Source organism: Stomoxys calcitrans, chromosome 5 (assembly GCF_963082655.1).
Source record: "Stomoxys calcitrans chromosome 5, idStoCalc2.1, whole genome shotgun sequence".
NCBI classification, from domain to species: Eukaryota; Metazoa; Arthropoda; class Insecta; order Diptera; family Muscidae; genus Stomoxys; species Stomoxys calcitrans.
In genome coordinates, this window is record NC_081556.1 from 58,413,376 (window position 1) to 58,438,694 (window position 25,319).

At 40.1% G+C, this 25,319-nt stretch overlaps 1 protein-coding gene across 2 annotated transcripts in view; it reads right to left on the reverse strand.

Moving 5' to 3' along the window:
- The window catches only part of LOC106091412 (phosphatidylinositol phosphatase PTPRQ), a 96,411-nt gene that overhangs the window by 20,639 nt on the left and 50,453 nt on the right, over positions 1 to 25,319 (reverse strand). For both annotated transcript variants that reach the window (XM_059370007.1, XM_059370008.1), the window contains exons 5-10: positions 23,777 to 24,052; positions 13,892 to 14,071; positions 13,675 to 13,830; positions 9,614 to 9,883; positions 9,108 to 9,535; positions 8,885 to 9,041 (exon numbers count right to left, since the gene is read on the reverse strand). In XM_059370007.1, coding sequence (XP_059225990.1) covers positions 8,885 to 9,041; positions 9,108 to 9,535; positions 9,614 to 9,883; positions 13,675 to 13,830; positions 13,892 to 14,071; positions 23,777 to 24,052 — 1,467 coding nt within the window. The remainder of the gene's footprint in view (positions 1 to 8,884; positions 9,042 to 9,107; positions 9,536 to 9,613; positions 9,884 to 13,674; positions 13,831 to 13,891; positions 14,072 to 23,776; positions 24,053 to 25,319) is intronic.

Genomic DNA, 25,319 nt, shown 5'->3' on the forward strand with positions numbered 1-25,319 from the left:
TTTTTTTTTTTTGAAAAACTTTCCTATAGCTCTTAAAAAATCACCCATTATATGGGAGCTATTTATCTAAATCTGAACCGATTTTGATAAAATTTGGCACACATATTGGGACTTTAAATAGAACTTCTCATACAAAATTTTGTAAAGATAGGACCAAATTATGGCTATTACGGCTTTAAAAGTCCATATCGGAAAAATGATATATGTGGAAGCTATATCTATATCTGAACCGAAGTGAAACAAATTTGTCACATTTCGTTCTAGGTCCATTATAAACATCTGTATGGAATTTGGAAGGTCTAACTTGCTGCTGTGATTTGTTGACTCACAACCCTAGCTTTGGTCCCACAGTGTGGTGGGGGAAAATATGGCATAGTTTCTATAAAGATAGTACTTTTCCAATAAAACAGATTTGTTTGTCACAAAGTTATTCCCAACGTTATTTTCCAAACGTTTTTTTTTTTTGCGTGCAGCTAAACTTTTGAAGAAATGTTATGCTAGGTTACCTCTGTTGTAATATAAATTCTTTTTGTGTCTTAAGGGATAGTGTTAAAAGACACCTGTGCAGAGGCCACCATAGAGCTAAGGTTACCATACCATTAGACTTGTTTTTGCGGATGTTATCCCCTCCTAACTTGAGACGCTCCGGTAGCCGGGTTGGTCGCGTGCTTGGATTACCAGTACAGGGGTCGTGGGTTCGATTCCCGCCAGAAGCCTTGGTCTGTAGCTACTGTGGCATCACAATCAACTTAAAATTGTCTAAGTGAGTCTGTAAAGGACTGTCACACTTACCTAACCTAACCATCTCCTCCTAATGCTAGCGACATTTGTGACTTTAAACAAAACAACTATCATTAATAAGTGAAAAGTTTGCTCCTGTTCCTTAATGGAATGCATAGGGATCTTATTCAGCAAATTGCAAACAAATGGGGCTTGACCATCACAAGATGCCAAATCTTGTACACAGAAGCTAATATAACCCGAAAATCTCAATTGTGTCTTAAGGCACAAGCTGCAGCACTCACAGTTATATAAGAAAAAACACGTTAGTCTCAATTCATATCACTAGTTGTAGTATTAAACACTCATAGAAATAAGTCTGCTGATAAAAGCAACACACCCTTTTAAGCCATATAGATTCACTATCTAAATAGGGTATGCAACTATTCGACGAACTTAAGCAAATAAGCAGACAAGAAATGATAAGTCGAGCGAGAAACGGCGAATCAAGCTTCTACGACAGTCTAAACCATACTGCAAGAAAAACCCACATATATGAAAAAACGAAGAACAATTTTTAAGGTCGATGTGATTTTCTAGGTCGAAAAGATTATGGCTACGAAAATGAAAATTACAAAAATGCTCTATCTGTGTAATACCGAGAAAGTCGAAACTTTGTATCATTTTAGGGTAAGATGTCCAATTCTAGGAGAATTCAGGATTAGGTATATAGGGGAAAATCCAACATCGATATGAATGGAATTACGTCTGTATTGAATGGGGAATTTGATGGCTCTTGGACCCATTTATGTACATCTAACATAAGCAATGAGATATAGAAATTTTTTAATCTCTGAGGATTTTTAGCGAAAAACAAATGTAAATAAATTAATATGAAATAATAATATATACATTAGCAAATTTTCGAATGTATTTATATTTGTATTATATATTATATTTGTAATAATATATACATTAGCAAATAATTTTTTTACCTCTAATAGATCTGGCGAAACCAATAAATCCATACAGATACTGTGGTGCCTGCGTGTAGATCAGTTTATGCAGGAAAGTAAGCGATTTCTGGTACAACAAGTGCTGTAAGGAGACGCCATACAGGTATAAAGAGTATTCAGGGATGGAATCGCACCGTCTCAAGCCAAATACATAACGAGTAACGATATTAAAAAAGGTGTTTAGCTTACGTCTACTTTACGAGTCGCAATTAGCAAACAACTCACAGCCATAGAGAATGCCAGGAACAAGATAAGTCCATGCCAAGAGAGACCTAACCCGCAGCGGAGTAACCGACTGAGTGGCCCAAAGAGCACGCAATTTTGAATATCCCTAACCAACGACACAGGCCATTGGTTTTCGCCCACGTGCTGACTCTTGACAGATCATGATTAAGCAGACGTATGTTCTCATCCCTCGGACTGTCGATATATATTTGTACATCGTCAGCGTACATATGTACCTCACAATAAGACAATTGACTCGCCAAGTCGTTATTGTACAATGAAAAAAGAGAAGAGGACCCAGAATTGATCCCTGAGGAACACCTTTTAAAACAAGCAGAGGTGACGATACAGAAGACTTATAACTGACGGACTGAGTGCGGTGTGACAGGTACGACAAAATAAGACGAGCGAACGTAGATGAAAAATTGTAAAGATGTCTCATCTTATCACATAACAAGGAATGGTCCACAGTGTCAAATGCCTTAGAATGGTCAAGAAGAATAAGGAAATTTATCTTGTCATTCTCCATATTGACCCTGATCCTCTCAGTGACCTCTGCCAAGGCAGTTACGCAGCTGTGGTTAGTTCGAAACCCGGACTGCCTCACATATAACAATTTCTCAAAGACCTTTGACAAGTAACAAAGAATTGCAATTGGTCTATATTCCTTGGAATTTTTAGGCAGTGGGATGACTTTGGCATGTTTCCACGCTAATGGAAAGTAACTCGTGGTCAAAATCCTATTGAAAACATAGGTTACATGAGGAATAATAAGGGGGAGCAAGAGTCTTACAAATCTAGGATCAATGCCATCAGATCCGACAGCGTTAGACTTTACAGTCGCGACACACTCAAGGACATCGGTGGGACCAATACAGCTGAAGCCAAAACCAGAGTCGTCATCGAGAGAGGGAGGGATATTGAAGCCATAGAAATTGGGATCACCTGGGATCTGTGGGACATTAACAAAGGCATCATTAAGCCCATTTGCGAACAATTTTGCCAATTCGGGATATACATGTCTGGGCGAAGTATACAAAATGTAATAGGCTTCAACAATCTTTACTTGTAGTTTAGTATGGGCGTTGGCCCTGCCTCCAAACAGAACTTACTTATAGGCAATGGTAGTAAGGAAGTCTTGGTCATACGTTTTAGCCAACGATAGAGCTCGATGGAGAGAGCTTGTTGAAGCGCTATGTTCACACTGATCTTTTTGATATTATTCATATGTTTTCTTAATAAACATAATTGCGTCCTGTCCGATTCAAGTTTCAAAGCTCAAATATAAAGGACCTCCTTCTTATAGCACAGTCCGAAAAACGTGCTGCAGAGCAACACCTCTTTGAGGAGTTTTTAAATGGCTTAGAGTAATGGATAACCCCCGCTGAAAACTTTTGTCAATGATCTAACGAGGATTCGTACCTAGGCGTTCAGCGATATAGTTGGAGCGGTGTAGGGTACACAATTTCATATTCAATACATTACGGAACAAATTACAGTTGAACCTCGATTATCCGGGCCTCTGTCAACCGGTTACATCTGTTAACCAGCATGTTGTGCTATTGGTTTTGGACCTCTATTACCTCTATTTATAGAGATAAACTATTACCCATGCTTCAATAATACTCCCTCCATTTACCTTTTTTCCCTCTATCTCTGTGATTCTCTGTTTTCCTATGCTATAGTATGTGTTGCCTATATATCAGAGAATCAGAAGAATCAGACGAAGGAAACTCAAAAGACCCATATAACCCCACATTAGCTCAAGCAATAGCATTTATTGATAACAATAGTAGTGCAGAAATTTCCACACAAGCCACATGTTTAATTAAAGAATTAACAAATTTATTATAAATTCATTTTGTCATTCCGTTTGCAACACATCGAAATATCCATTTCCGACCCTATAATGTATATTATTCTTGATCAGCGTAAAAATCTAAGACGATCTAGCCATGTCCGTCTGTCTGTCTGTTGAAATCACGCTACAGTCTTTAAAAATAGAGATATTGAGCTGAAACTTTGCACAGATGCTTTTTTGTTCATAAGCAAGTTAAGTTCGAAGATGGGCTTTATCGGACTATATCTTGATATAGCCCCAATATAGACCGATCCGCCGATTTAGGGTCATAGACCCATAAAAGCCACATTTATTATCCGATTTCGATGAAATTCGGGACAGTTAGTTGTGTTAGACCCTTCGACATCCTTCTTCAATATGGCCTAGATCGGTTCAGATTTGGATATATCTACCATATAGACCGATCCGCCGATTAAAGGTCTTGCGCCCATAAAAGGCGCATTTATTGTCCGATTTTGCCAAAATTTAGGACAGTGAGTTGTGTTAGTCCCTTCGACATCCTTCTTCAATTTGGCCCAAATCAGTCCAGATTTGGATATAGCTGCCACATGGACCTGTCTCTCGATTTAATGTTTTGGGCCCATAAAAGACGCATTTATTGTCCGATGTCGCCGAAATTTGGGACAGTGAGTTAAGTTAAGCCCCTCGAAATATTTTTGCAATTTGACCTAGATCGATCAAGATTTGCATATAGCTGCCATATAGACCGATATCTCGATAAAAGGAGCATTTACTGTCCGATGTCGTCGTAGTTTGGGACAGTGAGTTGTGTTAGGCTCTTGGACATTTTTTTGCAACTTGGCCCAAATCGGTCCAGATTTGAATATAGCTTCCATATAGACCGATATCTCTTGACCCCATAAAAGGCGCATTTATAATCCGATTTCACTGAAATTTGACACGGTGACTTGCAAATGCAAATTTTGCCCCTTAACATTCCTTACTAAGGAACAGGAGCAAACTTCTCACAGATCAATGAGTGCAGTCCGATTCAAGTTAAGCTCCTTTTTATAGCCGATTCCGAACAGCGGTCCGCAGTGCGACACCTCTTTGGAGAGAAGTTTAACATGGCATAGTACCTCACAAATGTTGCCATCATTAGGATGGGAAAACCACCGCTAAAAATTTTTCTGATGGTCCCGCCAGGTTTCAAACCCAGGCGTTGAGCGTCATAGGCGGACATGCTAACCTCTGCTCCACGGTGGCCTCCGGTGACTTTTGTTGGGCTTTTCGACATCCGTGTCGTATATGGTTCAGATCGGTTTATTTTTAGATATAGCTACTAATCAAAATTTTGTTATACACAATTGAACAATGACTTGTATTTATTAGTATTTGGTCTCCGGATTTTGACTTATATACCCGAGGTGGTGGGTATCAAAAGTTCGACCCGTCCGAACTTAACGCCTTTTTACTTGTTATAAGGTAATTCTGGGAGGGTGTACACGATTTTCTTTATATTGGGTTGCCCAAAAAGTAATTGCGGATTTTTCATATAGTCGGCGTTGACACATTTTTTCACAGCTTCTGACTCTGTAATTGCATTCTTTCCTCTGTCAGTTATCAGCTGTTATTTTTAGCATGCTTTAGAAAAAAGTGTACAAAAAGTATATTTGATTAAAGTTCATTCTAAGTTTTATCAAAAATGCATTTACTTTCTTTTAAAAAATCCGCAATTACTTTTTGGGCAACCCAATATATTGGAAACTATATTATAATTAAATTATTAGCAGAAAAAGTATTCGTACATTAAAAATATCGTGTCAAAGAAGTAAAACCGCTTTAAGTTCGGTCGCACCGAATCTTACATACTCCCCACCATGGATAACATTTGACACCTTCTCTGAATGACTTTTTCAAATATATAGAAGATAGATTTACATATACAGATGGACCGTACTTGTCATGAATACTAGAAGTCACAAAAAACCACGTTTAAAATTTCAGTCAAATAATTGCACCCCTCTAAAAGTTAAATCGGTCGATCGGTTTAAATGGGAGCTATATCTGGTTATAAACCTATTTAGACTTTACTTGGTTGTTAGAATCTACAGCAACATTTTTTGTGCTAAATTTCAGGCAATCTTGAACCTTCTAGAGGTTCAAGAATTCACATCTGAAGATTTGGTCAGAACAAAATACCTCATACTAAATTACAGCAAATTGGATAAAAATTGTACACTCTAGCGGCTTAAGAAATCAAGATCCGAGATCGGTTTATATAGCAGCTATATCAAAACATCGACCGATACAGGCCATTTACAATCGCAACAGACCTACGCTAATAGGAAGTATTGGTTCAAAATTTCAAAGCCTACCTTTACTCCTTCGAAAGTTAGCGTGCTTTTGATAGACAGAAGGACGGATGGCTAAATCGACTCAAAATGAGAAGAGGACTCAAAATGTCTATAAGGTTCAGGGTGATTTCAGTTGGTAGTTGATAAGTAAAGACATCTCTACTTTCTTCACGTAAAGCTTAGGATCATTATCCTGTTATTTAGAGGCCACCGTGGCGCAGAGGTTGCATGTCCGCCTATGACGCCAAACGCCTGGGTTCTAATTCCCACGTGAACTTGAGACACATTTTTAGCGGTGGTTATCATTTGAGAGGTATCCTATGCGGTTCACCGTTCAGACTCGGCATAAAAAAGGAGGCCCCTTATCATTGAGCTTAAACTTTAATCGGACTGCACTCATTGATATGAGAGAAGTATCACCTGTTCCTAAGTGGAATGTTAATGGGAAATTTAGTTAGCATCCTGTTACATAGGATTAAAAACCTTCGCGGTTTTTAATTTTCAATAGAAAAGGAAAGCAAGAGATCACTACACACCAACTTCTATGGGACGCGTTTCGTTTTGGTTAGGAGACTTTTCAACCATATTAGGTGTGGAGGCTTCAACGGCTATACATTGATAGGTTGTACTTATATCGAATGTACAGTGAAAACGTGTCTACTTTGTAAGCATGACACTAGCACAAGTTTGACATCTTTCACACTAGCTGTTCTCTTCCACCGCAAGTACTTTTTTTAAGGACCTTCTCCCAAAATTGTGGAGTGATTTTTTACATACTCATTGGCAAAGTTCATTCGCTTTTGGTCGATGTTAGATATAGACGGTTTCTCACACTCCACACGGCTGTGCTACTTATCCTTTCCTAATGTTTCCCTTAAGGATTTCCTTATATTGGATGACCTTATTTCGGAATTTTCTTACATGGAACCAACGCTACTTCTTTCTCGCATTTGGTCAGCTAATATGGGCTCTAAGTGCGTGGCTTGGGAGGCCACCGTAGCGCAGAGGTTAGCATGTCCGCCTATGACGCTGAACGCCTGGGTTCGAATTCCCCTCCTAATGCTGGCAACATTTGTGAGGTACTATGCCTTATAAACCTTCTTTCCAAAGAGGTGTCGCATTGCGGCACACTGTTCGGACTTGACTATAAAAAGGAGGCCCCTTTTCGTTAAGCTTAAACTTCAATCGGACTGCACTCGTTGATATGTGGGAAGTTTGCCGCTGTTCCTTAGTGGAATGTTCATGGGCGAAATTTGCAAATTTGCAAAGTGCGTGGCTTGAACAATACAGAACTGGACAATACAAAACCGGTGGTTTGGAAATTTTTAATGACATACGGGATACAAGAGTGGCTTCTCCTAAAATATTTTCCTTCGTTGTGCATCTTTATGGTAATTCCTCTCTCATCCGCACCAATTTCTTTTGTTTAAGGACTCACTCATATTGATTTTTTAGTGTGGAAACCTAATATTGACCCATGATATACTAATTTCGTCATTCTGTTTGTAACTCCTTGAAATATTCCTCTGAGACCCCATAATGTATATATATTCTTAATCGTCATTTAATTTTAAGTCGATCTAGTCATGTCCGTCCGTCTGTTTGTCTGTCGATGGCAAGCTAACTTTCGAAGGAGTAAAGCTAACGGTCTGAAATTTTGCACGAATACTTCTTATTAGTGTGGGTCGGTTGGGATTATAAATTAGCTATATCGGTCCATGTTTTGATATAGCTGTCATATAAACCGATCTTGGATCTTGATTTTTGAGTCACTACAGGGCGCAATTCTTATCCGATTTGGCTGAAATTTTGCATGAGGTGTTTTGTTATGATTTCCAATAACTGTCTTAAAGGTGGTCCATAACGTGATATAGCTGTCATATAAACCGATCTGAGGTCTTGACTTTTTCAGCCTCTAGAGGGTGCAATTCCTATCCGATTTGACTGAAATTTTGCATTAGGTGTTTTGTTATGACTTCTAACAACTATGCTAAGTATGGTTCAAATCATATCCATAACCTGATATAGCTTGACTTCTTGAGTCACTAGAGAGCGCTATTCTTTCCGATTTGTCCGAAATTTTGCAAGAAGTGTTTTGTTATGATTTCCAACAACAGTACCAGATATGTTTGTAATTGGTCCATAACCTGATATGGCTGCCATATAAACCGATCTGGGATCTTGACTTCTTGAACCTTTAGAGGTCGCAATTATTATCCAATTTGGCTAAAATTTTGTATAACGACTGCTCTTTTGTATAACGACTGCTTACACAACGACTTCTACTATGGTCTCCACCATTTATTTCAATTATAGTCCGAATCGAACGATAGCTTGATATCATAGCTCCAATATCATAGCAATTCTTTCCTTTTATCATATGTTTGTCTAAAAAGAGATACCGGGAAAAGAACTCGACAAATGCTATCCATGGTGGAAGGTATATAAGATTTGCTTTTACTTGTTTTTATTATGAAAAAAATTAAATCAAACATTGATTTGTAGAAATACCTAATTGGCAATTGTATGCTTTTAAAATACTATCTACATATGTATATGCCAATTTATATGAAATCATAGAAACTCTGTATGGCATTGATGGACAAAAATACATAACAAATGAAATTTAAGAAAAACCTCAGTTTTTGATTTTTTGTGCTAAGCTGGGTTCCTAGCAAACCGGATAATCGATTTTCTTGCACAAAATCATTATACTTAAAACCTAATAGCAAAACCCAGTTGAAATCACCACCACATATACTTACAATAAGGCTCGGTTTTCTTCACAAATATTTTGTTGGGTGACCAACCGCCTATGTTATAGAGGGCTGCATTACAAAAGTACTCTGTGTAAGGTGACAAAGGACCAATGTCGGTGTTGAAGAGAATTACTAGTTGACCTTTGACATATTTTTCTGCTTTCTAAAAGATAAATGAGATAATTTATTTGTTAACGGCATATGACTTTGTGCATCTAAAAAATCCAACCTTAATTGGAGCATCAATACGTGCTTCGCATACAATTCTTGCAAAAATAGTCTCACACTTATTATTTTTATCCGATTCTCGGGCACTGATAGCAAACCGATCTGGATAAGTGGCCAAAACATCTACATCGGGTGCCTCCGAGGCCTTGGATTGAGTTTCACATTCAATGTGTAAAAAATCACCATCATTCATGGACTTTGTAGTGGGTATTATTTGCACGGTATATGTGACACAGGCCTTCAGACCCTCAATGGTGATACTGGTATTCTCGGTGTTCTTATCAAAAGCAGCAACCACATTGTCCTCATCGTCCCAGCCCGATAGGCGATAACCGGTAACGCACAAATCGGCAAACGTAGGAGGATCCCATGCTATATCTAGTGAAAAGGGCCCCGCCTTCACTCTTTGATTACTAACCGCAGATGGCTCTGTTGAAAAAGGTGAAAAATGGCAAAGTGTTTTCAAATCGTACATTTGCCAGTTAATGTCTATTTAAAGCCACTTACTTCCTTCTTTTGTATTGAAAATGTCACTTAAGGCTGCCCCTCGAGTTCCATTGAGAGACTGTGGTATTATAGTGTAATTATATTGTCCACATGGCTGCAGGCTATCAATAATCGCATCTGTACCAGAGATATTGTACGACGAATTATCCGGTCCTCTTATGTCCACGTAATAATAATCTACACATTTTGGATTCAATAAGGGCGCATTCCAAACGAGATTAACCGTAGTACTCTCAGTGTCGGTTGAATTTATTGTAATCACTCCAGGAACTGAAACAAAAAGAAACGTTACATTTGCGGCAACTTAAATGGGATCGCATAGGAATAATATGGATTAAACAACAGGCAGGCTGTAAGGCTTTGGCTTTTTCGCGATTGCTTTTCTTCAAATTACAGACATTGAAGCAAAAAACTTGTTGATTTCATTCAGTAGGACATTCTCTCATTACTAATGATAAAATTCTATAAGAGTTACCATTGAAAATTTTTAGTGATCGAACATAGTGCCATCCTTAATGCGGCACATGAAATGAAAGTATCAAACTGGATCTCCTTAATTTATCGCTTCAACTAACTTCAGAGTAAGTATGGAAATGGATTATCATACAGGAAGCATTAGTTTTCATTTCATTGACCTGTACATGTTACTACAATACTTCATGGTAAAATACTAGTTGTTATTGTTGTAGCCACATTTTCATGAGGAGGTGGCGATCCTCGTCAAGCTCCTGTAGATGAGGAAGGTCCAAAGGACCGATCGCCGCGGGAATAGGGTGGCTATTGGTTATTTAAAGGCACCAATAACTCGCCTTGTCATATCGAGTATCATAGGCACTCAGTATTTGTGTAAGAGCCGTTGCCGCCCGACCTCTTACGGAAACTCTCCGCTCGATATCGCTGATTGTCCGAGACTGCCATTGCAGCTACTCCGTACGAAGCATTTCACTATCCGCAACCTGTGGGAACGCTCGGTAGCTCGCAGCTAAGCTTCTCGTGACTGCAATGAACAACACACAAATTGGAGCTCAATGTTCCAGCCTGTGTGGTTGTCACTTACTTTAATTGGCTATGACAGAATATTTGTTCCACTAGCCGAACGTAGAATAGCGTTCCAAGCGCCTCGATCTTCTGCGCTCATTCTAAAATTCCTGACACTAAGTTTCGAGGTGTCTCCCACAACTTGATCTTTACATCGGGCTTTTGGTCTTCCCGGTTTGTGTGTACCACCGTGTTTGCCTTCAAAAGACTTCTTTGCTGGAGCTTCTTTATCCATTCTGACAACATGACCTAGCCGTTGTATTTTGATGAGTGTAACTATGCTATCGTCGCCATACAGCTCATACAGCTCGTGGTTCATACGTCGCATATATTCTCCGTTAACGCAAACTGGTCCATACATTTTACGAAGAATCATCTCTCAAATACTCCAAGAACTGCCTCATCTGCTTTCACAAGTACCCATGCTTCAGAACCATATAACAGCACGGGTAGTGTCAGTGTCTTGTATAGTGTAATTTTCGTCTGTCGACAGGTGGCCTTGTTTCTAATCTGCCTACTTAGTCCAAAGTAGCATCTGTTTGCCAGTATAATTCTTCGATTAATCTCAAAACTGGTGTCATTCGTTTCGGTTACGGCGGTGCCGAGGTAGATAAAGTTACTGACTGTCTCAAAGTTTTGGTTCCCAACTTTCTCCATTTTCTTTATCTGCTCGATTGTGGAAGGCGTTTTGGGAGTTGAAATCATCCATTTCGTCTTATCCTCATTTACTGCCAGACCCATTCTCACTCACTCTCTTTCGATTCTTTCAAAGGTTGCAGTTACTACTTCCGGTGACCGACCTTTGATATTGATGTCGTCGGCATAGGCGAGTAGCATGTGTTCTCTTGTGATTAGTGTGCCATATCTATTCACATCTGCAACTCGTATAATCTTCTCCAGCAGGATATTAAAGAGATCACTCGTTGGGCTGTCTCCTTTTCTGTTTGCCACTGCGCCATTATATCATCGGAACAAATAGTGCTTTCATCAAGCAGTTGGGTCAGTCGAGTGGAGTATGCCGCTGCCATTTGTTGTGTTTGCAGCTTTTCAATGTCCAGCTTCCGTGCAGTGTCAGATCGTACTTTCCTCGCCATGTTCAAACGAGTGCGAATCTTTGCTGCAGCAAGGTAATGATCCGAATCTATATTCGCTCCACGGATCGATCGTACATCTAACACGCTGGATGTATGCCTTCCATCTATCAGGACGTGATCAATTTGGTTTCTCGTGTTTTGATCGGGTGACAGCCATGTAGCTTTGTGAATATTTTGTGAAATTTTTGAAATCTGGTGCTACTAACTACCATGTTTTTTGCCGCGGCGAAATCTATCAGCCTCAACCCATTACTGGATGTTATCTCGTGGAGGCTAAACTTTCCGACTGTTGGACCAAAAATGTCTTCCTTCCCCATTTGCGCATTAAAATCACCCAGAACGATTTTAATATCATGGGCGAAGCAGCGGTCATATGCTCTCTCTAGGCCCTCGTAGAAAATATCCTTGGTTTGCTCGTCTTTGTCTTCCGTCGGGGCATGGGCACAAATAAGGCTGATGTTGAAGAATTTGGCTTTTATGCGGATTGTGGCTAGCCTCTCATCCACCGGAGTAAAGCTGGAGACAAGGTGTTTCAGTCTCCGACTAACCACAAATCCACAGCCAAATCCATGCCTCATGTTATGGCAGCTATAGTATAGTTCGTCACCGTTTGGTGTTGTAGTGACGCCATTCCCAGTCCATCACAATTCCTTTAAGGCGGTAATATCTGCATTGTACTTCTCTAATACATCCGCCAGCGTATACTGCACCTTCTCTATCAAGAGTGCGTACATTCCAGGTGCAGATCCGCAAATCATGATCCTTTTTTCGTTTGCATGGGTCGTCAACGTTGAGGGGTCTGCTTTTACTATTCCTTTGTATCTCATAGTAGTTCTCAGTTTTCCGGGGGCGGGTTACTGGCCCAGCGCCCCAACCGAATGGGTTTTGTGGGATTGCACACGTATCCCTCGTTGTGGCGAGCCGCTTGCTCCAAGATCCGACGCTCGCCGCCAGCCGCCCCTAACTTGAGAACAGACGCTGATGTTGGCCATTGGTTATTTGTAGGCGCCAATAACTCGACTTGTCATCTCGAGTATCATTGGCACTCAGTATTTAATTAAGAGCCAGTGCCACCTGACTCCTCACTGAGACCCTCCTCTTGAAAATCGGAGGTCAGTATAGCCTTCGCTATTATAGCGGGTCATATAGGACTATGAGCTCACTTATTCAAAATCGGTGCGGCAAGTGAAAGCATGCGGAGAGAAATGATGAGACGTTTGAGCATTTCCTGTGTCAGTGCCCGACTTTCGATGCTAACAAACAATGGTATTTAGGTAGAGATTCAGGTGAGGATACCAGACATGAACCAACTTAGGGGCGTGGTATGGAAAACAATTAAGGATTTTGTAAGTAGCACGTGGGAATTCCGTGACTTTTACGAGGTTACTTTGTAATATTTAAAGCGCACAAAAAAAGGAAAACCACTGCTGAAAAATGTTTCTGATGTTCTCGTCAGGATTCGAATCTAGGAGTTCAGCGTAACAGCGGACATGCTAACCTCTGCCATACGGTGGCCTCCCAAGAAGAAGAAATCACATAAATAAGAATGGCGCATTCTAGGGGATCAAGAAATCAAATTGGGAGACTAGTAGTTATGAAAACTATATCTTAACGTGTACCGATAAAAACTATCCGAGCAAAATTTCAAGCGAATTATTTTATTCGTTTAGGTGCCATCCGCGGATGGACGGACGGATAGAGGGAGAGAAAGACGGACGGACAGGCGGACATGCTAGATCGACTTAAAATATTATCACGATCAAGAATATATATACTTTATATTTCAATATTTCGAATATTTTCAAATCGAATGTCAAGTTTAATATACCCCTATCATATGGTAGGGGGTATAACAAACTTTTAATTGGATCAGGAATCCACTTTCGTTGGCTACAAAACACCAATAGAACAGTTGCTTCATACACCCACCTTTTTCCGGGGATACAAATGTCTGATTTGTTTTGGCTTCATCCACATGATTTATATACAGCTCTATGTCATAGGGCTCGCATCCTTGTAGATCATTAATCACATAGTCCTTTGCCGATGGATCTGTTATATTCGCGAACCATTCGCATTGGGAAACTAAAATACAAATTAATTTATAATATCAGTTACACAGGAGATATTGGCATCTCATACTTACTTCTGCCTGTAAGTGGTTCAAGTGAGTCATCGATTACATTCGTTTCGCCTATTGTACAGTCGAGCAACTTCCATTTCAGATAATAGAATTTTACACATGTAGTCGGCGGTTCTAACTCCCATGAAACTTTCGTCTGCGCATTTGTGTGTTCGGTAACATTAAGCTTGGCAGTTCCCGGTTCTGAATTTAAGAAAATAATATTTACTCCAAAAGAAAAATTGGTAATAATTCTGCTGTTTTCAACAAGCAGTGTCTGCTAAATTTAAATATTAATTACAAATTTCTGTTGGCGTAGAGCATAGATGGGCAAAGAGAGTGCAATTCTCTCTGCTGCTTACGCTGTGTTGGTAAGTGTGAGCTCTCTTTACATACGCAGAAATAAAAACTACCCGTGAACATTATTCAGTGCAGCTTAGGCAACATAATCACATATTACTTTACTTTAATTGGCTATGACGGAACATTGGTTCCACTAGCCGAACCTAGAATAGCGTTCCAAGGGTCTCGATCTAATGTGCTCATTCTAAAATCTCTGACACCAAGTTTCGAGGTATCTCCCACCACCTGATCTTTCCATCGGGGTTTTGGTCTTCCCGGTTTGCGTGTACGACCGTGTTTACCTTCAAAAGACTTTTTAGCTGTAGCTTCTTCATCCACTCTGACAACATGACCTAGCCAACGCAGCAGTTGTATTTTGATGCGTGTAGCTATGCTATCGTCGTCATACAGCTCGTGGTTCATACGTCGCCTATATTCTCCGTTAACGCAAACTGGTCGATATATTTCACGAAGAATCTTTCTCTCAAATACTCCAAGCGCCTCATCTGCTTTCACAGGTACCAACAAGCTCAAATTTAAAACAAGTAAGAGCGGATAGCATTTGTCGAGATCTTTGCGCGGTATCTCTTTTTAGGCAAACAAAGAATAATGAATAAGTCAGTTGTAGTCAGATTTGGACCATAAATAAATTGAATGCTGAATATTGTAGAAGTCATTGTGTAATATTTCAGTCCATTCGGTTAAGAATTGCGCCTTGTAGGTGCTCAAGGAGCAAAGTCGGGATATCGGTTTATATGGGAGCTGTATGAAGCTATAGATCGATTCAGACCATATTGGACACGTATATTGAACATCATAGAAGAAGCCGTTGTACAAAATTTCAGCCAAATCGGATAGGAATTGCGCCCTCTAAAAACTGAGGAAGTCAAGACCCAAGATCGGTATATATGGCAGCTATATCAGGTTATGAACCGATTTCAACCATACTTTGCACAGTTGATACCAAGGCGAGTTATTGGCGCCTTCAAATAACCAATGGCCAACATCAGCGTCTGTTCCCAGGTTAGGGGTGGCGAGCGTCGGATCTTGGAGCAAGCGGCTCGCCACAACGAGGGATACGTGTGCAATCCTACAAAACCCATGCGGTTGGGGCGCTGGGCCAGTAACCCGCCCCGGAAAACTGAGAACTACTATGAGAAACAAAGGAATAGTAAAAATGGACCACCCCAACGTTGACGACCCACGCAAACGCAAAAAGGACCATGATTTTCGGATCTGCTCCTGGAATGTCCGCACTCTTTATAGAGAAGGTGCAGTATACGCGCTGGCGTTTATAATAGAGAACTACAAGGAAGATATTACCGCCTTACAGGAATTGCGATGAACTGGGAATATCGAACGGTGACGAACTATTCTATGGCTGCCATAACATGAGGCATGAATTTGGCTGTGGATTTGTGGTTAGTCGGAGACTGAAACACCTTGTCTCCAGCTTTACTCCGGTGGATGAGAGGCTAGCCACAATCCGCATAAAAGCCAAATTCTTCAACATCAGCCTTATTTGTGCCCATGCCCCGACGGAAGACAAAGACGAGCAGACCAAGGATATTTTCTACGAGCGCCTCGAGAGAGAGAATATGACCGCTGCCCCGCCCATGATATTAAAATCGTTCTGGGAGATTTTAATGCGAAGATAGGGGAAGGAAGACATTTGTGGTCCAACAGTCGGAAAGTTTAGCCTCTACGAGATAACGTCCAGTAATGGGTTGAGGCTGATAGATTTTTCGCCGCGGCAAAAAACATGGTAGTTAGTAGCACCAGATTTCAAAAATTCACAAAATATTCACAAAGCTACATGGCTGTCACCCGATCAAAACACGAGAAACCAAATTGATCACGTCCTGATAGATGGAAGGCATACATCCAGCGTGTTAGATGTACGATCGATCCGTGGAGCGAATATAGATTCGGATCATTACCTTGCTGCAGCAAAGATTCGCACTCGTTTGAACATGGCGAGGAAAGTACGATCTGACACTGCACGGAAGCTGGACATTGAAAAGCTGCAAACACAACAAATAACAGCGGCATACTCCACTCGACTGACCCAACTGCTTGATGAAAGCACTACTTGTTCCGATGATATAATGGCGCAGTGGCATACTATTGCCCACTCCATGGAAAATGCCCCGAAATCCGTACTTGGGTACCGGAAGCCTCCTCCAAAAAACCCATGGTACGACCAAGAGTGTCGAGATGCTACTGAAGCCAAGAATGCGGCGTATAGAGCAACCCTGCAATCAGTAGCAACGCGCCAGATGAAGGAGATGTATCGGGAGAAAAGGAGAGAGGAGAAACGTCTATTTCGCAGAAAGAAAAAGGAAATGGAAAGACGTGAGTGTGAGCGAATTGAGATGTACAGGAGTCGGAATGAAGTCCGGAAATTCTACCAAAGAATTAAACATCAAAACGATGGCTTTGGTGCAGGCACATCCTCCTGCAGAGACACAGAAGGAAATCTGGTAACTGACACAGATAACATGCTGAGGATATGGAAAGAACATTTTAACCAACTGCTATTGTCCGACGTTGGCGGCGAAGAGGATACCGCAGAACCAATCAATCATGATGGTATAGAATGTTTACCTCCTAGTCAGAATGAGGTCCAAGTAGCAGTGACCCGACTAAATAACAAGAAGGCAGAAGGAGCCGACGGGTTACCCGCTGAACTATTTAAGACCGGAGGCAACACACTGATAAGGCGTATGCATCAGCTTATCTGCGCAATCTGGCCAGAAGAACGCATACCCGATGATTGGAACCTCAGCATACTATGTCCCGTACACAAGAAAGGAGACAAGACGCAATGTGCCAACTACAGAGGAATAAGTCTCCTCCCCATCGCATACAAGAAACTCTCGAGCGTACTGTGTGAAAGATTAAAACCTAAAGTCAATGAGATAATCGGGCCCTATCAATGCGGCTTTAGACCAGGTAAATCCACCCTAGACCAGATATTCACACTGCGCCAAATCCTGGAAAAGACCCGAGAAGGACAAACTAACACCTACCATCTCTTTGTTGACTACAAAGCCGCCGTCGATATTGCTTTACGTTCAAAGGTATTTCAAGCCATATCTGAATTTGGTATCCCTGCAAAATTAATAAGACTCTGCAGGATGACACTTGCTGATACGCGTTCCTCAGTAAGGATAGGAAAGAATTTCTAGCAACTGCAGCCTTTGAAAAAATCGAAAGAGAGTCAGTGAAAATGGGTCTGGCAGTAAATGGAGATAAGACGAAATGGATGGTTTCAAATCCCAAAACACCTTGTACAACCGAGCAGACAAAGAAAATGGAGAAAATTGGGAATCATAACTTTGAGATAGTCAGTACCTTTATATACCGAAACGAATGACACCAGCGAGTATTTGTTCAAAGATTAATTCCGAATCGTATGTACAAATTGATTATGACTAAGATTTCGGGGAAGAAAAATCAATCCGCCGACCATATTTTGCCATCCCAAAGGTAAAAAAAGCAAATGGTGGTTGTTAAAAAAAGGGAAAATGAAAAAATAACAAATTCGACAGAGGCCGGCCGGGATTCGAACCTGGGCACACGGAGCAGCAGCGCGAGCCGTTGTCTAAAGTTCGAAGTCATCAATACAACTCCCAACAAATGCACAAAATCATGTGCGTATAATGGGAGTAGTGCAATTTGTTGTAGACAAAAAATCTACCATTACACGCTGTACTTTTCACATTGAGAAAAGCACAGCTAATAGACAAGGTTGTCGAGCGTGGTTAATGTGGTAATTGTAACATAGAGGCGTTTTCGCAATAAATACGATACAAATGCAACATACGGCTCTTGAAGCCGTCACACCTAATATGGTTGAAAAGTCTTCTAACCAAAGACGAAACGCATCCCATTGTGGTTGGCGTGTGTTGCGATCTCTGGCTTTCCTTTTCCATTTGCAAAGAAAATCACCGATCATTGAGCTCATCTCGAAAGAGAAACAAACAGAAATTGTAAAAAAGTTATTGTTAGTAAAAAAAAATAAAAACACGTTTTAAACAATACGCCATTGTTTTTAAACTGTTTTTACACAATACATTGTTGTTTTACGTCAAAGAGGACTAAAAAATATGTGGCTTACGAAACCTCTAACACAGGCAATGGTGCTTCATTGGTGTTTGTTTTTTCGGGCAGGCACAAGGAGAACTACACAAGGAGAACTACAGCCGAAGTACAATGTAAATTTGGATAAAGTATGAAGATTTTCCTTAAAAATATATCCTGCTGTATTAAGTTTCAGTGATACAATTTCTGGTTTGGTCGTGTTTGTTGCTTTGCCAAATCACAAGGTTGACTTTTGTCAAAATTAAGGGACCAAAAATGTGAATTGTAATAATTATAGTTTTATTTTTTACAAATTTCTTGAAAATGGAAGAAAATTGGTTATTTACGATAGGTAAATTTCTGCAAGCAAAAACTCGCACATTTCTATTCTAAGTTTCGAATCTAATCAATCGGTAATGAATGCCATAATCCAAACAAGTAAAAGCGTGCTAAGCCCGGCCGGACCGAACCTTGGGAACCCATCACCATGGACTTTGCTAAAAATTTATACAAAATACCAAACTTCTGTCAAATCAGTAAAAATTAAAGCGTCTCGGAACCGTACAAGTCAAACCGGCAGATTGGTTTGTATGAGAGCTATATCAGCCTATAGACCGATTTCAACCGTCGATACGATCAAGAATGTATGTACCTTATAGGGTCTTAGACGAATATTTCGAGGCGTTACAAACAAAAAATACAAATTTTGCCCATGAACATTCCACTAAGGAACAGGGGCAAACTTCTCACATATCAATGAGTGCAGTCTAATTCAAGTTTAAGCTCAATGATAAGGGGCCTCCTTTTTATAACCGAGTCCGCAGTGCGACACCTCTTTGGAGAGAAGTATTACATGGCATAGTACCTCACAAATGTTGCCAGCATTAGGAGGGGAAAACCACCGCTGAACATTTTTTTTCTGATGGTCTCGCCAGGATTCGAACCCAGGCGTTCAGCGTCATAGGCGGACATGCTAACCTCTGCGCTACGGTGGCCTCCCATTTATTTATTTTTTTATTTTAAATTATTTTTTTTGTTCTAAATGTGGCTTAGGAAATAAAAATAATTTATTTTCTTTTAAGTTTTTAAAAATAGAGATTCCATGGTAGGATATTGTCCTTTAGACCATTGTTTAATGCTTTCTATTTAAAGAATATTGTAAGCCATCGATATGTCGATCTAAGGCCCACCAAGATTTTATGCCGACATTCCAAGTCGATATATTCATGTGCGTACCACCGCCTATCGAACGATGAAGTTCGGACGGGATTGTAAATCGACCAATTCGGTCCACGTTAAGCTAAAGGGTGATTTTTTGAGGTTAGGATTTTCATGCATTAGTATTTGACAGATCACGTGGGATTTCAGACATGGTGTCAAAGAGAAAGATGCTCAGTATGCTTTGACATTTCATCATGAATAGACTTACTAACGAGCAACGCTTGCAAATCATTGAATTTTATTACCAAAATCAGTGTTCGGTTCGAAATGTGTTCATTCACCGTAACGTTGCGTCCAACAGCATCTTTGAAAAAATACGGTCCAATGATTCCACCAGCGTACAAACCACACCAAACAGTGCATTTTTCGGGATGCATGGGCAGTTCTTGAACGGCTTCTGGTTGCTCTTCACTCCAAATGCGGCAATTTTGCTTATTTACGTAGCCATTCAACCAGAAATGAGCCTCATCGCTGAACGGTGAATGAACACATTTCGAACCGAACACTGATTTTGGTAATAAAATTCAATGATTTGCAAGCGTTGCTCGTTAGTAAGTCTATTCATGATGAAATGTCAAAGCATACTGAGCATCTTTCTCTTTGACACCATGTCTGAAATCCCACGTGATCTGTCAAATACTAATGCATGAAAATCCTAACCTCAAAAAAATCACCCTTTATAAATATAAATATGTATGAATCGATCTCCCTTGACTTCACGCCTCTATAGGGCGCATTTATTATCTGATTTAGCTGCAATTTTGCATATAGTGTTTGTTTAAAGTAATGAGTGTCGCGTAAGTTGTGATTGTTTTCGTGATTAAAATTTTTGTATCGTAAGCGTGCGTGAACGTGAGCCGACATAAAAAAGACAGACACGAAAGTGTGTGAGTAAAATTTTTTTCTTGGGAGCGTGAGTAGTTTGCTCACGTGCACATTGCTACTATAAACACTTGTGAACCTACTTGCAACGCATTTGGCTTAGAACTAACTTGGATAAAAATTTACATTTTAGGGACTCAAGAAGTCAATTCGGGGAAAAGATTTATGTGGGTGCTATATCAATTAATATACCATTTTTCAGCGTGAGTATTGGAGCTTAAGACGAATCGGAGGAAAATAGGATTCTGGGGATTCATGGATAAATGGACCATTAACAGTGTGGGTGTTGCGTTGGATTTTGCTTAAGTAGCAGACTGCCAGCAGACTCACTTTGAACTTTTCGTCCATTGTGATACCACAGGGACAGGAGAAGGAAGATGCCTTCTAGTTCCTACCGTTGAACCACCCAGTTCGCTTTAAAAAGACCAACAATTTGCGAATGTACACATCCGCTAATTCAGACAAGTTCTGAAAGAAATGAGAACCTAAAATGTAACTTCTTCTACCTGTCACACAGCAAATGTTCTATAGTCTCCAATTCAATGACTTTCTCATATCCTCTGCAGAAATCGTTACTGGCAACTTTTAAACTGTCGGCATATTTTCCGATCAGACAGTGACCTGTCGTGACAGACACAATGACTGAGTCGTATGTTCTAGCCAGCGATAACAAAGCGGTGGACCATTTTAAGTCTAGGTTGTGCCACATTATCTTAAAGCATTCACAACCCGCACTTTGTGAACAAGTGCAAGCTCGTCTGCTCTATAGTTCCCTGGGATATCTCATATGTCAGTTCAGTCATCTTGTTGAGAGATCTGTGAGAGTCGATGACGGTTCTTGTATTCAGAATTATTTTCCTCAGAGATTTAATGGCTGCCTGGCGGAGATATTTATGCCAATCGTCGTTAACCACCGCATAACCAATGAAAAAGGTCCCTTAGCCCCATATCAGTGGTCGCATCAAATAGTCTAGCTACAATGTGCAGATGCATTAGGTGTAACCTTAAATTCAGTGCATCCAATGGAATCATCCTCAGAGCTGCTCTGATGCCAAAATAAACCAAGCTTTAACACTTGGTGGACTTTTGAAGTACCGTCCATCATAATACAACACTATATAGCATTATAGGTGAAACAACTGCATTATATACCCAGTGCATGCCACGCGGTTCGAACCCCCAACTTTTACAGGTGTATACGGAAGAGTTGCGATTCTTGCCGTTTTCAAAATGTTTGATTTCAATTTCCTGTCCAGCAAAACACCCAGGTATTTTGCGCTTTCAGTAAATGGAAGATCCTCTCATCCCGAGGACACAGGTGCCACTGTGGGTAACTTGTATCTCTAGCTGAAAAGTAGAGGCGACCGTATACCTCATACAGATTTCCAACCCATCTTTGTAGATTTACAGATTCCAAGCACACCGTAATGCACGCCTTAGTAAGTAAACAAGAAATAAATTTTTATTCCTAATGGTAGAGTTGATGCCTAAAAACACCAACTCCTTCATGATCTACGTCGGTTTTACATTATTGAAAGCATCTTCAATTTCAAAAAAATTCTACCATTGTATATTCCATAGCAGCAAGGTAGCCCTCTATGTAGGCGACTATGTCTTGAAAGGCTGTTTCAGTGTAATTGCCCTTGCTTAATGCATGCTGTTGCCGAGAGAAGTGATATCCAGATATTTTTTTCCCCAGGATATGTTTCTTCCAACCTCTCTGGAGTTTTCAGCATTAAGGATGACAGACTAAAAGGACGAAAATCTTTCGCCTTTGTGTGGTAAGGTTTACCTGCTTTTGGAATTAAAATAAACTAAGGAGACGATCTATCGGACTCAGCTTGTAATTCAATCGGTGAAACATAATCTGGGCTTGGCAGTTGAATCTGTTTACCGCCCAATGGATTTTCGACTCAGACACAATTTTTGCAACAACCTCTGACGAATGCAATTCAGTGACAACCTCTTCTGGTATCCGTTGGTGTCTCCAGGGAAATGTGTATCAACGAGTAGTTCTAATGTTTATTCACTAGACAATGTCGGTACCTTCTCTGAGTTCTGAATATACTCTACCGAAATAAGTTTCGAGGATAGGATTTCCTTGCCCTAGAGGCCTCAGATGTATCCACGGAGCTCCAGAATTCATACTAGGTTAGTTTTTCTGTTTGTCTTTCAGCTTATTGAAGAGTTTTCTGCAGCCCTTCCTTAGACCAACTAGTTTGAAGTTTACAATGTCGGTCGTTGTTTGCCGTTTCGTTTGGCTTTAGGACATGCTGACACTAGAGAGTCATACAGGTCCTTCGTGATCTGCTGAACACCATTCAAATGGCCATCAAGACCACGCTTTTAGGACCATATCCTTTTCATAAAACTTCCATAACTAAATCGCAAAGTGGCTGTCCCATGTCCTCGATAGCCTCAAGAATTCTATATTTGAGGTCTTGAATCGACTCTACACCTTATCTTCCACATGGCCTCGAAGTAAGAAGTCGCAAAATGTTAAACCACAAGTTCTCGGTGGCCTGTTGTGATCACCCCTTCCAGAGATAACACGGCCCGGAAACTTTTCCCTTTAAAGAGTGATGGTTTCGTTGCTTGTGTGACACTTAGCGCCGTTTTGTTAAAAGTGAACGTTGTCCAGATCAATACCATCCAATTCCGACCATAAAAAAATGATTAATCATATCTCGAGAGCGCAATCTATTTACCGTAACTGTTGATTCATCCTACTTTTCGAAAAAGTACAGTCCAATGAATGCGTCGGACAATAAACCGCAACAAGCAGCCACACATTGAGGATGGAGAGGTTTCTCAACAACAACTCTTGAGTATTCTGAGCCCCAGATGCGTAGCGTAGAGTCAACTTGCCAAATGTCAACGAATAAAAACTTCAAAAGTGACATCTGCTCAAATACATGGTGATTAAAAATATCACCTCTGGTTGGGAAAACTTTTACATGGCAATTGGCACTGTTTACAAAAAGTTTTAAAAGCATTAAAAACTCCTACCAAAAAGAAACCTTATTAAATGTCATTCATTTCGAAAAAATTTAAAAATTAGTTGGCTTTTGACTACCTTAAACATTAATAAGTCTGAACCTGCGGTAAGGTAAGGTAATCTTAATCTTACTAATTGTGATTTATGCACTCGAAAAGTTATTAAAAACATAGAAAATATTACAAAAACTAAAAAAATGAAAAGAGAAAAGCAATTCGAATGCCTACAAATTTTGAAATGTTTTGGATAATAAAGTATCAACTACGACTTCTGCAGACTCTATTGTGTTTTCTTTTTTGAATATGAAATTCTAATATTATTTCCTCACACAATAGTAATTACAGTGTTATTGGCCGATATTGCAATACACCGAATGTTACCTTTGTACTCAGTTCTAGACGCCCTCGTGTTATTTGAAATTAGGACGTTGCTGATGTTGTACGTCTTCAATTGTATGGTGTAATCCTGACATGGATACAATCCTTCCATTTCCAGAAAAGTTATTTCGTTTGTCACAGTCCATCTCAGTGTTTGGGAATTGTCGGCAGATTTAGCCTCTATTTGAAAGTTTTGGACACAGGTTCGATGTTCGGTGCTCCATGTCATATTTATAGATTCCGTGTAGTTAACTATTTCCGTAATAGTTGTTGATGGTTCTGAAAAAGTTAATTTGTAAAATTAAGTTCATATCAATAAATAGATAAAATGAAAACAAGTAAAAGCGTGCTAAGTTCGGCCGGGCCGAATCTGATATTCCCACCACCATGGATTGCATTTGTCGAGTTCTTTCCCCGGTATCTGTTTTTCAGGCAAACAAAGTATGAAAGATTGCTATGCTATTGAAGCTATATCATGTTATGGGCTGATTCGGACCACAATTGAATTGAATGTTGGAGGCTATAGCAGAAGTCATTGTGTAAAATTTCAGCCAATTCGAGTAAGAATTGCACCCTTTAGGGGCTCAAGTAAAATAGGGAGAACCATTTATATGGGTGCTGTTTCAGGCCATAGACCGATTCAGACCATATTTGACACGTATGTTGAAGGTTATGTGAAAAGCCGTTGTTCCAAATTTCAGCCAAATTGGATAAGATTTGACACGTATATTGAAGGTCATGGGAGAAACTGTTGTACAACATTTCATTCAAATCGGATACTAATTGCGCCCTCTAGAGATCCAAGAAGTTAAGATCCCAGATCGGTTTATATGACAGCTATATCAGGTTATGGACTGATTTAAACCATACCAAATACAGTTATTGGAAGTCATAACGAAACACGTCATGCCAAATTTCAGCCAAATCGGATAGGAATTGCGTCCTCTAGAGGCTCAAGAAGTAAAATAGGGAGTTCGGTTTATACGGGAGCTGTATCAGGCTTTAGACCGATTCGGACCATATTTGACAAGTATGTTGAATGTTGTTATGGAAAAAGTCGTTGTTCAAAATTTCAGCCAAATCAAGTCAAGACCCCAGTTCGGTTTATATGACAGCTATAACAGGCTATGGAGCAATTTGAACCATATTAGGCACAGTTGTTGGAAGCCATAACGAAACACGTTATGTAAAATTTCAGTCAAATCGGATAAGAATTGCGCCCTCTAGAGGCTCAAGAAGTCAAGACCCCAGATCGATTTATATGACAGCTATAACAGGTTGCTGGAAGTCATAACAAAGCACATCGTGCAAAATTTCAGCCAAGTCGGAGAAGTATTGCGCCCTCTAAAGGCTCAAGATCCAAGATCGGTTTATATGGTAGCTATATCAAAACATGGACCGGTATAGCCCATTTACAATCCCAACTGACCTACACTAATAAGAAGTATTTTAGCGTGCTTTCGACAGACGGACGGATGGACAGACGGACGGGCATGGCTAAATCGACTTAAAATATCATGTCGATCAAGAATATATATACTTTATG